Source organism: Poecilia formosa, unplaced genomic scaffold, assembly GCF_000485575.1.
Source record: "Poecilia formosa unplaced genomic scaffold, Poecilia_formosa-5.1.2 Scaffold8, whole genome shotgun sequence".
NCBI classification, from domain to species: domain Eukaryota; kingdom Metazoa; phylum Chordata; class Actinopteri; order Cyprinodontiformes; family Poeciliidae; genus Poecilia; species Poecilia formosa.
Window position 1 is genome coordinate 1,977,919 of NW_006799947.1, and position 13,057 is coordinate 1,990,975.

Genomic DNA, 13,057 nt, shown 5'->3' on the forward strand with positions numbered 1-13,057 from the left:
CTGAGCTCCTCACTGGTTGAAGCATAGCTAATCTGTGGAGAGCAGCAATGCAATGAAAAAAGATTGATAAGGTTCTCACACACACACAAGTAAAAATCCATACAATTTTATATCAATGATCGAACATTTTTTAAACATGTCCTGTAAAGTTGAACTAAAAAAAGAAAAGAGCAAATATGTCTGAGGGAAAAATTTAAAGAATAACATCTAAGTGTGTGTGCATCCTTAAAAGATCATTTGTTTAACCACCGTCTGAGTTTTCACTGGTAAAAAAAAAAAAAAACGTACTCATTTATCTCGGTCATCCTATAAAACAGTGTTTCCCAACCCTGGTCCTCAAGGAACACTGCCCTGCATGTTTTAGGTATTTCCTTGCTTCAGTCCAGCTGATTTCAATCGATGACTGATTAACAGGTGTTTGCTGAACTGCAATCAGCTGAAACAGGCACATTAAAGCAGGGAAACCTCTAAACCATGTAGGACAGTGTGCCTTGAGGACCAGGGTTGGGAAACACTGCTATAAAAGGTTAATTTTTACCTTATAAAAATTTTTATTCTTTGGCTACAAACATTGTTTGAGAAGAAGTTACTAAAAATATACAGCTTTGTATTTACCATCCAACACTGAGACAATCAAGCTTAAAGGATAAGTTCACAAAAGTATATTTGGGATAAAAAACAAACTCATCACCAAATGAATGCCATACCCACATGTGGTGCGGGCCTGGTTTTCTAACAGACACTGAAATTGTGAACAGCTTTATTTACCAATCTCTTCTACCCCAAAATCTTTAGATGACTGTAAGAGAGCTGAAGATGAAAAAGGGTATTATTCTTCAGTTCTACAATGGGTCAATGCTTACTTACAAATCAACAAAGATAATTCACAAGCGCAAACTTATAATTTTGAAACAAACAAGCAAGAGTTCAGAGATAAACTGAACAGAAAGAATTGCAGGGTTGCCTAGGGAGGCATTTGAACATGACATAAATATTGTCACATAATTTTCTAAATCTTTCTACTTTTCAGAACTTTTGCAAGGCATTGCAAATAATATTCATAGGTTAAAATCTGGGATGCTGATAGACTCCAACCAAAGATAACGAAGATAAGAAAAAGATAGGTTCATCAAAGTTCAGGGGTGTGCACAACTTTGCAACTAGAATGTTGCAGCTTTTTAAATTATGTTTTTCCTTCTGATAGACTTGTTGGTTTTTTAGTCTTACTTTACATAAATCCTAAATGAAATTCTAAGGACAGAAGAACTTATCTGAATAATTTTCATGGTCTAATTTTATTGCGTTGCAAGCGAGAGACAAACCTGTGTGACTGATGGTAGAGCAAGTACCCTTGCAACTGCTATGGATAGCTCAGAGTATCTCTCTCCAATAACCACCTTCGTCTCAGGTTCGGGCAAGGAGGAATTGATGGATGCAGGTATGAGACACCTCTGAGGATCTGATTGGTCCTTCAGCAGCTGCAAAGTTGCTCTAATGGCGAGGCTGACATCTCCACAAGTATCATAAATGTCATATCCAAGGGTGAGGTTGGGCAGCAGTCTCGGCGTTCGTTGGTTTATTTCTTGGATAGAGTAGATCATCACTTGGGTACGTAGGAATGTTTGGATGCTAAACCTGCAAAAGAAGGCATGAAATAAACAACACATTTTCTAGCTATGTAAATTGAGTTTTTGTCGAGGGCATACTTACTCTTCACAAGATATTGGACCAGGAGCTTTTGTTCTGTTGGTATTGTTGTGAACGGGAAAAAGACCTCCAATAATAACGTCCCCATAAAGATACGCATGCAGATCTGTATTTTTAGTGCTAGAGTGAAACACACACATAAAAGTTACAAGTAGCTTCAACTGAAACATGGTGCTCACACAGTTTGATCAGATGTGTGTGCTGTGGTTTCTGTCCCCTTCCTTGTCAGCTGGTTCCTGGAAAATGTTTCTCTAATAAAGATCCAAAACAGCCTATGCTGTTGTCGATCATTTGCATTCTCAGACTCTTTTCTGTTGATATTGTTAGTACAGGATACTGACATTAAAGTAGAAAGGTAATTCAAATCATCCTTCTACGGATTTATCACCCTCACTGCGTGTCATCATCACAGTGGTTCTGCACATAAACCAGTCTGAAAAATAAATGTACCCCTGCTGCAGTTTACACTAATTTCCATGAGAGGGCATGCTTCATACAAATTCAAGTTTTTGATCACTGTTCAAAATTGATTTTAACCTTAATTTAGGGCTAAAAACATCTTAATATTTAATCACTTTAAATATGAAAGCGCATTGAGTGTGTTGGGAGTCTTTTTGCAACATTACAGCACATTAGTATGATTTGATTTATACCATTTCATTTTAGTTTCAGTTCACTGGTTTTCTGAAAGGTGAACCTCCATCTGTCTCAAGGCCATTGAATCCTAAGACAACTTTTGTCCACTACTGGCGTGCATTTACCTCCCTGGCCTGCCACCCCGTGCTTCAGTTTAGGTGGGTGGACAAGTCTTAGATTTCAATCTCACGGAGAGTTCTGTGAGATGTTGAAAGCTTGAGATATTGTTTCGAAACCTAATCCTGCATTAAACTTCTCCACAACTTCACAACTGGCCCATCTGGTATGCTTCACGTCCCTTTTTTCTCTCTTTCTCTTACAGTCTGTTAACCATTGAGGTATTACATGAAGACCCTGGAAGTTTGCAGTGGATTTATTATGAAATTTACATTCACACAGAGCTTTTTATGTTAATTGGTTGCATTTGACTTAACTCTGGGGTATAAGAGTTTTTGCATAAATAATAGGCAAAAAACTGTTGGGTTTTTGCATATTATATATACAAAAACCCAACAGTTTTTTGCATATAACCTGTTGCAGGTTATATGATATGTGGAATCACCTTTCTACATATCAGCTTCACTTTCTGAAGTTGATATGTTTTTGCATATTATTTATGCAAAAACATTTTTATAAAATCATCCCCAATATCAACTTCAGAAAGTGAAAATATTTAAGGAGCTTTAAACTCAGAACGTCTTTAGTCTATGATAAATTGGATTGACCCTCATTTAACGACTTAAAGGGTCTGGATTGGATCCCCGACTCTCCACGCCTTATGGGTAGTGGTCGTGCAGGATATAAATAGGAGTTCACCCTGCTGTAAGCCAGTTGGACGAAGTCGAGATGGTTTCTTTAGTGTGGAAGGTGGTGGTCTTTGGTATCCTGGCGGCGGGATCTCAGGGCTCTCTCCCACAGCCCCGGTTGCACCGTCAGGTGTCTACAGGGCGCTATGACCTATCAGCGGACTTAGAGTCTGTAGAGGCGCAGAGTGAGAAAGGCTTTCAGGAGGTCCGGCGGGGTGGCGAGAGAAGCGTCCCGCTGCAGCGGGGAGCGCGGAAAAATGCCGACATCTACCTGAGGCACGAGGGACTGAGATATGACGCAGGTTGGGCGTTTTCTTTTTTTTTTTTTCCCGTGGTCATTTTTAACTGCTAGCTAACTCAAACTTGGATGCGGAAGAGAGCACTATTTAGCTCTCTTCCGACACACACACTTTTCTTAATTTGCTAAATTGATCGCAATAAGTCTTGGTTTCATGGGTCCAAGCCATCTCAGCGTAAAGCTGCACCATCTGGCTCCTTGCAGCCTGCTGGAGATTATCCAGCAACAATCAGTAGCAGTTCAAGTACTGAACATCTCAACATAAGAACTAGGTACAGAAAAATGTGTGAAAAATATATATTTTTTCTTACAATATATGATTTTATTTTCTGTTTGTTCATTGTTTTGTGCTAAACTGAACACATTTTCAATATAATTTCTGGAAGAAAATTAACCAACCAGTAAAATCAAATATAATGTTAGAACGTTTGTCTTTTCTCTGTTATTGGGCTTATGCAATAAAACAAAAAAAGAAAAATACATAAATACATAAAAAAAGAAAAATACATAAATACATATGGATGCCAGTGATGGCAAATGCAGTGCATGTGTGCTGTCATGTTATAAAATAAGAAAATCAATCAAATAACGCATGAAACACATATATAGACATGATACACAAATGTCAAAATACAAGTAGCTAATAAAACACCTAATTAACTTTTCCTTGTAAGAATATTTTTTCTCTCTGCTTACAAAAAAAAGAGAACATATAACGAATCTAATAAAATTGTTCTTTTTTCTTTACAGCAACAAGAACTAACTGCAAAAATCGCCCAATTGACCTGGTTTTCATCATAGACAGTTCACGCAGTGTGCGCCCTGTTGAATTTAAAAAGGCCAAGGAGTTCCTGCAGGACATGGTGGACAGCCTGGTCATCGGCAGAGATGCCACTCGTGTCGGCCTCGTTAATTATGCGAGCACAGTCAAGATTGAGTTCCTCCTCAACACTTTTTTTGACAAATCATCTGTGAAGCAGGCACTCGGCCAAGTTGAGCCCTTAGCTTCAGGCACCATGACGGGAATGGCCATCAGGACCGCCATGGAAAAAGCCTTCACCAAGGAGGCCGGGGCCCGATCCGCTTCCATGAACATTGCTAAGGTGGCTATTATAGTGACCGATGGCAGACCTCAGGACAAGGTGGAGGAGGTGTCAGCCACAGCCAGAGCATCTGGGATTGAAATCTATGCAGTGGGAGTTGACAGAGCTGATATGGCTTCCCTGAAACTTATGGCCAGCCAGCCACACGATGACCATGTCTTCTATGTGGAGACCTATGGTGTGATCGAGAAGCTTACGTCTAAGTTTAGGGAAACTTTGTGTGGTAAGGATGATGATAATGGGAGTGCAGATATTGATGATAACGGACTAGGCCTAAATGACAGGAAAGACGATAATAAGCGTGTCCGTGAAGGGAACAACGGTATGTCAGATCGGTCCTATTCTATTCACCTGTGAGCATATGGGCAGCACCATAGAGAGGATCTTCATTCTAAGGCTAGTGGTCCTCTTCTTTAATTTTAAGTGCAGCACAAAGACAACCACTAATTTATCACTAATTGGACATGCTACTGAAAAGACGTCCAGCAACTGAAAACACTGAGTGGTATTAATGCAATAAGCATTAAGCATAAATAATAAGTTCCACACTAACCAACTTAAAGAAGAGACAATTCAGATTCTGACCACATTCTTTAAAATGTAGGAAACTTCATATGATGCTGTCTATTCTGTTCACAGAAATGTGCTGCTGCTGCTGTAATAAGTGCTGCAAGCCATTAAAAAGTTGTCTAAAGCAGGAACTCACTAAAGGCAACTGCTTTGCAATTAGAGCTTTAAAAAAAAGCATCAGAAAAGTCTTTTATTGGCATTATTTTTTAAGTAGGAAATTTCTTTTGTTCTCTTATATTTAGAAGAACTTGACTAAACACAGCCACTTTCCTAAAGAAGTTTTAAACCATACCTTATGGTTTAAAACATTTCATTTGATTCTTTTTACAATATTTTAAAGAAAAAAATGCTTTACACACATTTCTCAGCTAAGCAACCATACTCTATCAAAGCTAATGTACTTAGCTTGGACCTGTGCTGAAGACTAAATACTAAATACATTTCTTACGATGACATTCACTAGCTCAAACATCGCAAATAACTGGTCCCTTGGAAAAAGCTTCCTGTTAAACATACAGTTGAACCTAAAGAGTATTTGGGGGTTTTGGTGTGAACAACTTGTGTTTTACAGCAATGGTAAAATCCTTACTGAAGACAAGTTTTGTGATTGGATTCACTTTCTATTTGACTGCATGGTTCACATATGGATGGGCTGTAGTTGGAATTTATAGAAACTGAACTACTTAAATACGTCTTACAAATACATAAAATTCAAATCACATAAGATAAATGTGACATCTCTTCAGCTGAATAACAAAGATCATACAACCTTACCTGCATGTGGCAGATTATCTCAATACTCACAGACTAACCAAATAATACAAGGAAAACTGATTTTACTGTGATTTTAGTAAGCATAAGCCAATCGGACAGTGAAGTGTTTCCTTTTAGGTTTGGATCCGTGTGATCAAGGACACAACTGTCAGCATATTTGTGTCAACAGTGGTGACTCGTACATCTGCAAGTGTCACCCTGGCTACATCCTGAATCCAGACAAGAAAACATGCTCACGTAAGAATAAAAATAAATCTTATTTCTCAGTATTCAGCATACCTTAAGATTAAATATTGTACAGACATGTCTTTTGTTAGTTAGCTATAAGATTATATCCAAATAATAAAAAAAGTGCTCTATTAAATTACAGTTGCTGACAGCAATCTTGGTGTGCTTCAAGGTTCTATATTGAGTTCTCTTCTTTTAAGTTTGCATAACAATGACTTTCCTGATCTTTGTCCACCTCATGGTACTTGTCAGATATGTGCAGGGTGATATAGTTGTGAATTTGCATAAAGAAACAAACAGGCTACAGAAGACCTGCAACCTGTAATTACTAATATGTCTGACTGGTTGCATAAAGCTCAGTGTGAGTGTGCAGGTTCTCTTCAAGTTCTGTAAACAGAGCTCCAGATGCTGAAGCTCTAGTGACAGAGAAAAGACAGTCATTGGTACTTGGTTTAAAAATGTGACAGAGTTTAACAACTTACTTGACAACCATTTACATACTGGCTTACAAAACTAAGCAAGTCTCTGCTAGTTTGAGCCGTATTACTGCATATGAACGCCTAGCAGAGCACAGTTAAAACAGACTGTTAGGTGGTGGAACTTTATAAATCCGTATCATCATCTTCAACTATCTCACCCTGATGGGTGAATGACTTTTTTTTTCAGGTGCAGATGCTTGTACCCAGGGACATGACTGCCAGCACATTTGTGTCAACAGCCGTGACTCGTACGTGTGCCAGTGCAGAACTGGATACGTGTTGAACACAGACAAGAAAACATGTGCACGTAAGAACACTGGTTTCTTTCAATAGATCATAAGTTTCAGCTGTGGTGGTCAAAGGTCTCTTCACATTAGCCAGCTTGCAGATGCAAAACTGGAACTTGCTGTTGCAAATGCCTTAAAGTAATGGTTGACAATAGACGTTCATGTCTTTACTTTGTTGTGTTTGCACAGCAATATATCTAGTTATGTAGGTTAAATAGTACTGAGTACTTGACATTTTAATCAAATAAGAAAACATTGTTAGAGGTCACAAAAGACTTGAGATTATGGACTTTCACTTTGGTTTATGTTCATGACTATGAACATAAACCAAAGTTACTTTGGGCTTATGCTGTTTTACAAAGAAAAATCTAGAAATGTTTCTAGATGTGCAAAGCTGGTGTAAACGTCACAGTATATTCAACTACAGCAAAGCCTAGCTTTACAAAGTATTGACTCAGCACACCTTTTTTTTCTTGTTTAAATTTCTTTCCACTTACTTTGTCAGTCGTACAAAGTGACTCAGCAGTTTGGGCACGACATCACCTCTTTTCCGGTTTAGATAAATGACTGCCATTGTATGTGTTTCAGCAAAGGCGACTATCACGTATGCAAATGTTAAGAGGGATGTGTGTTAGATGCAGACTCAAAATATGTGTAAATTACACTTTTGTCTGTTTTCCTCCCTTTTCCTTCGAACTTAGGCAAAAGATTTCTAGGTATCATCGATTTACGTACAAAATTGTTTCTAAAACCGCATTCTAGCTTGGCTGTACAGAGGGGACTTTTGTTTGTGTGTCAATGTGGAAGTTTTTCTTTGCAGGTATGGATGCATGTTCTTCAGAACATAACAGCCAACATATTTGCATCAAAAGTGGAGATTCTTATGTTTGCATGTGTCGCAAAGAATATTTGTTGAATATAGACAACAAAACATGCTCGCGTAAGGAAACTCGCAGCCACGCTTAGTATGCTTTGCTGGTGGCCATGCTGAGGTTTCACAGGGATATAGAGAGAGAATTTTTGTGTGATAATGCTTAAAAAAAACAGAGTAAATCCCAAATATTGCAAAAAAAAAAAGTTATGCTCCTCTTATTAAACTGGAATACGCCTACTGTTCCTTTTGATTATTGTTGCATTAAAGCTTTGCATCGCTTGTTTTAATTTCTTTGTCTGTTAGGCTAGAATTAATTGCAGCACTAGATATTTTGTCATGCAAATTTGTGTCTTTCCAGGTTCTGATCCTTGTGCCCTTGGACACGATTGCCATCATATTTGTGAAAATAGTGATGCATCATATGTCTGCAAGTGTCGGGCGGGATACGTGTTAAATACAGACCAGAAAACGTGCTCACGTAAGACAAAACTATGATATTTTTGTCTCAAAAAGTTATTTGTGAGATGGAATATTGATTCTTACATTTAGTGTCAGGTATATATCGAAAACTGTCCTCCCTCTCACTGCTTTTCTCACTGTGTTTGGAGATGTTGGATCACGTGTGATTTCTCTTCAGGTTCTGATCCATGTTCTCAAGGGCATGATTGTCAGCACATCTGTGTAAACAGTGACGCTTCATACATGTGCAAATGTGAAGTAGGATATGTGTTGAATCCAGATAAAAAAACATGCTCACGTAAGATTTTTCTTTTCTGGATAAGCAGTTGTTCAATGCATCTCATCTGAGGCACACAGATGTAATAGCTTCTCATTTCAGGTTCAGGTACATGTGCAGGAGAACATGGCTGCCAACACATTTGTGTCAAAGCCGATGACTCGTTTGTATGTAAATGTAAAACAGGATATGTTTTGAATCCCGACGGGAAAACGTGCATACGTAAGAATCCACATTCCACTCTGCATAAAAATATGAACAATTGAAAATCGTCACAGCAGGACTGCTTCATGTGCAGCTTTTTATGGCAACATAAAATGCTCTCCAAAAGAAAAGAACTTCTGATATCAGGCGTCTCTGATTCCTTTTCTTTTCAGGCTCAGACGCATGTTCTCAGGGACATGACTGCCAGCATATATGTGTCAACAGTGGAAGCTCATATGTCTGCAAGTGTCGGCTGGGATATTCGCTCAACGTGGACAGAAAGACATGCTCACGTAAGCAAATTTATTTGTATTTTACTTAAAATCCAGCTTGATTTTTGTAGAACATTTCAGAAGTGTACATTTTCCAGGTTTCAAGGTGGAAAGGGATAAAAAAAAATGGTGGCACTTATATAGATACTTAGGACGCATTAACCTCTTTTAATAAACATGTTGCTAAAATGTTTGCAAGGGCAGAGAAATTACACTGTTACTTTTTTGTAGTTACTGGCTTTGTTGTTTTAACTTGGAAATTAAGACAACATGTATCCTACCACTAAAAGCAGACCTTGTGCCAGCAGATTCTTGTGTACCAGTTTGACAACCTGGGACCTAGATGACTTTGAAATTTGATTTCTTCTCTGTTTCCAAAATTTGTCTTTGAGGCAACTTGTGTCAACTCAATATTTACTCGTTTGCATGTTTAACGTATTATGAAACTCTTTCCGTGACTCTTTCACACAATGAGATGCCAGTGCTATTCTGTGAAATAATTTTCATGCTCCCAGCGTCATAACACAACAACAAAACTACCTTTCTGGAGGAGTAAAGTTACAAAGCAGTTGAGCACAAACCCTAAGCAGCAAAACATGCAGCGTGACCATGCCAGAATAAAAACTGGCATGGTCAACAGCTTCCTTAATTTATGGATCCTTATAAATGGGCTATGAATAAGTAGATCAGATGATTATTTTCCATCCACAGTTTAGATTTTCTGGCATTTATATCTATCTGCCTTTTTTCTACAATGGAAAAATGAATAAAACAACCACCAGAAAACAAAAAGTCTGAATGTCTGATGTTAAGAAATATGACATTCTGGGACTTTTCTTTCTTATATCTCTTAAGTTACGTGATTCAAACATTCACAGGTTATGTCATAGACTAAACATTAATTTGATAAGCAAACCATGGAGGGGGCAGAGTAAACTCACTCAGTGTCTTCCTTCAGGTTTGGATGCATGTATTCAGGGACACGACTGCCAGCATATCTGCATCAACAATGGTGTTTCTTACAACTGCAAGTGTCGAGTAGGATACATACTAAATTCAGACCAGAAAACATGTTCACGTAAGTTTTTCTGTGTTCAAAGCACACCGTTCTCACACTTCAAGTTGTTTGGTTATAGATGATCTCTTGGAGTTACACTTTTCCTGAATAAACAGTCTGACTTGGTCTTCCCTACAACTGTTGGAGTGTTCATGGAAATTTACCTGACTCTCAATATAGGGCTTTGTTAACACAATTCCAAGGCAGGAAAAAAATCTGCCCATTTATACAAGGAAGAGCTGCAAGGCCATGTCCAAACAATTTAATGACCATCATTCAACTGTGGGAAAGATTAACTCATTACAATCTACTAAGGAGTTTGTACCTTACTGAATTAACCCCTACTGTTGGTTTGCAATGTTCAAAGAAGTTACACAAAAGAGCTGAGCTTTATCTCAAATTCTATTTAGAATGATCATGTTAAAGGTGAAGTATGTAACTTTAAAAAAAAAAGTAGTCAGTAGGCCCTTCCCTGAGGTCCTACTGACATCTGCAGAAATACACAACTGAGTCAGAAACTTATTGCTGTCAATTACTCACAGAAGCATTGTTGCAATGACCTGTTGGAGGTGGAATGTTGAAAAGGGACAGAGGTCCAATATTAAGGTGTCAGATTACAAAGTCAAATTTAATGTTTGCATTTTTATAACCTCTGAAGGTAACATAGACACTTGTTTGTGCTATAAAATAGCAACATGTGCCCTTTTTGAGGGAGTTGTACATAAACGAAGGTCTGCAAATCTAAAAAATCTGAAGAAATGTTGAAGAAAAGAAGAAATCCTTACTCAACAATCTAAGGGAGTGATAAAACCTTACAGATAGTTACTGCTCAGGGTGGTTTTACAGAAAGACCTAACTTCAAACAGAAACTTTGCAGTTCATTGTAGTCTTAACATTTTTGCACCATGTACTTGATTTCAGTTATTATTAATCCATTAGTTGAAAATTTACTACTGGCTTTATTACAAAAAGGGTCAATAGCTGTGTTTTTTACCTGCAGGAATAGCTCCAAAACTATTTGCGTTTAACTCATTTCTGCACCTTTACATTAAAATGTGTGTTTTGTTTATAACTACATAAAGATCAGAAATTGATAAAACCGTATGTTTAATTGTTCTGCACAGTTTATAGACAAGGGTTCTGTAGGAAAACGTTTAACTATTAAAATGTTTTTAGTAACATGTTGCTGGATGTCTTTTCATGTTGTGTGTTTTAAGGTGGACCTCATTAAGTAAGCATATTAAGGTTGTAATTGGTTACACTTTTTAACATTTTAGAAAAACTACTAATCTTTGTCTTAAACTACTGAGCCACCTTATATGAAATAACACTTTCAGTTTCATCTAACATTGATCTCTGATTCCAATATAAATTTTTTACCTGCTATGTCATATACTCAGCATACGACGATCAAAAATTTCTTCTGCCCCTGTCAGACATGTGTTTTTATTGTTTCAGAGGAAATGAGGAGTGAAATTTCAGAAGATGCCTGCATGTGCGAAGCTCAAATTGTATTCCAGAAAAAAGTGCAGTCAGCCATTCAGGAGCTTACCAGGAAAAATATCCTTTTCTGAGTCCATATATTTAGATTTCATTTTACAACTTAGATTGGTTTTAAAGACAACAATCTTTCAGATCAGTTTATATTATACAATATTTTACATTAAATTTGTACTTTTTTCCATGAAATATTTACATTTCCTTGACTGTTTGTTCACTTTCTGAACTTTCAGACAAAGTAAACGACATTGAAGGCACATTCCAACATTGAGAACAAAGAGAAGCTAGAGGAAAAATCTCAGCACTTTTATTCCACTGTTACAGAATATCATGTTCCGTAAAAATTTAAATTTCCTAATGTCTGAAAATCTGCAGTGTGTTTTTAATGTTACAACAAATTGCTCTGGTGCTGTGTTTTTGATAAACTTACATTGATGACAACTCTGGTGTAATTGCCCACATTTAAAAAAAAGACAACTCAACAGGACTATGTTTATGTCTTCTTGTATAAACCAATTAAACGTTATATAATTTGCTTTGATTCCTTAAAACAGGTCAAGTTTTTTTTTTTTTTTTGATTTAGCAAACAAAAAAATTGGTGAACTCCCTGGTGAAATAGTTTAGGGAGTTTAAATGTGACTCAGACTTGGCCCAGTTTTCTTGGCAACAATGCTTTTAATTAGAGATTATGTTAAGCTAAAGGTTTTTGAGAATGTATTTTCTATAAACAGTTATTTTATTTTATTTTCTGTCTTTGTGTGTCTACATTTGAATAATGCATTGTGGTGCTTTTTGAAATAGAAAACAGTTATTTGCATGTTTTGTAATGGGAACGGCTGCAGAAATGAATACATTTTATGAATCAATGTTTTCCACACAACTGTCTTGACTCTTTTAAAAGATAGTCTTTATATTACTGCTGATACTTATTGCTACTTTCCTATCTGATCAAAAGTGATGACATCATTAACAAAGTTAGGATATTTTCATGAATACATGTTTTATGTGACAGGTGTATTGTTATTTGAGAGCCACATTGCTTCAAATAAGCAATATTGTGCTGATTCAAACTATAAATTACATTGCATTTTACTGGGATTTTGTTTATTAGCCCAACACAAAACAGTGAAATGGAAAGATGGTAATACATGGCTTTTATTGTCTTACAGCTGGCAAGCTGAAAAGTGTAAAATGCACTGTGACCCTTTCCTCTGATAACCTAAAATAAAATCAGGTGCAATCAACTGCCTTTGGTTTTCACTTAACAGTAAATGGTGTGTAATTTCATATCAGAATAAATGTGTGAAGGCTCCAGAGGTTTGCTAGAGAACACAAGTGATCAAACAGGATCAAGACAAAGTAACAGTGCAGTTTGACCAGAGATAATGTACTGTCACTGGAAGCGTGATTGTTATAAAACAATATTTAAACATTTGAACATTGACGTTGTACTGTCCATCACCTGAAAACAGAGTATGATTTGAGGGCAACCCTGACATGACATGATCACCTAGACTGACGAGGAA

At 37.1% G+C, this 13,057-nt stretch overlaps 1 protein-coding gene across 9 annotated transcripts; it reads left to right on the plus strand.

Moving 5' to 3' along the window:
* The first annotated feature begins 3,066 nt into the window (after positions 1–3,066).
* LOC103154137 (matrilin-3-like) lies at positions 3,067–12,775 on the plus strand. Of its 9 annotated transcripts, none has more exons than XM_016662251.1 (12): positions 3,067–3,451; positions 4,198–4,872; positions 6,012–6,131; positions 6,789–6,908; positions 7,709–7,828; positions 8,121–8,240; positions 8,400–8,519; positions 8,601–8,720; positions 8,876–8,995; positions 9,933–10,052; positions 11,249–11,262; positions 11,490–11,576. In XM_016662251.1, the coding sequence occupies exons 1-11, from the start codon at positions 3,190–3,192 to the stop codon at positions 11,260–11,262; spliced, it is 1,911 nt and encodes a 636-aa protein (XP_016517737.1). In that variant the 5' UTR covers positions 3,067–3,189; the 3' UTR covers positions 11,490–11,576. The 9 variants fall into 9 exon arrangements, with proteins under 9 accessions (XP_016517737.1, XP_016517734.1, XP_016517748.1 ...); XM_016662237.1 differs by lacking the exon at positions 11,249–11,262 and adding an exon at positions 11,750–12,775 and having other exon boundaries at positions 3,070–3,451; positions 11,490–11,591; XM_016662242.1 differs by lacking the exon at positions 11,249–11,262 and adding an exon at positions 11,750–12,775 and having other exon boundaries at positions 3,071–3,451; positions 4,198–4,773; positions 11,490–11,591.
* Positions 12,776–13,057: the final 282 nt, after the last annotated feature.

What these genes read in the sequence shown, in the direction of transcription:
- LOC103154137 (XM_016662237.1), top strand. Translation starts at nt 3,190, where the DNA reads ATGGTTTCTTTAGTGTGGAAGGTGGTGGTCTTTGGTATCCTGGCGGCG. An exon ending in AGATAAAAAAACATGCTCAC is followed by an intron (nt 8,520 to 8,600) that starts GTAAGATTTTTC and finishes TTCTCATTTCAG; the next exon opens with GTTCAGGTACATGTGCAGGA. An exon ending in CGACGGGAAAACGTGCATAC is followed by an intron (nt 8,721 to 8,875) that starts GTAAGAATCCAC and finishes TTTTCTTTTCAG; the next exon opens with GCTCAGACGCATGTTCTCAG.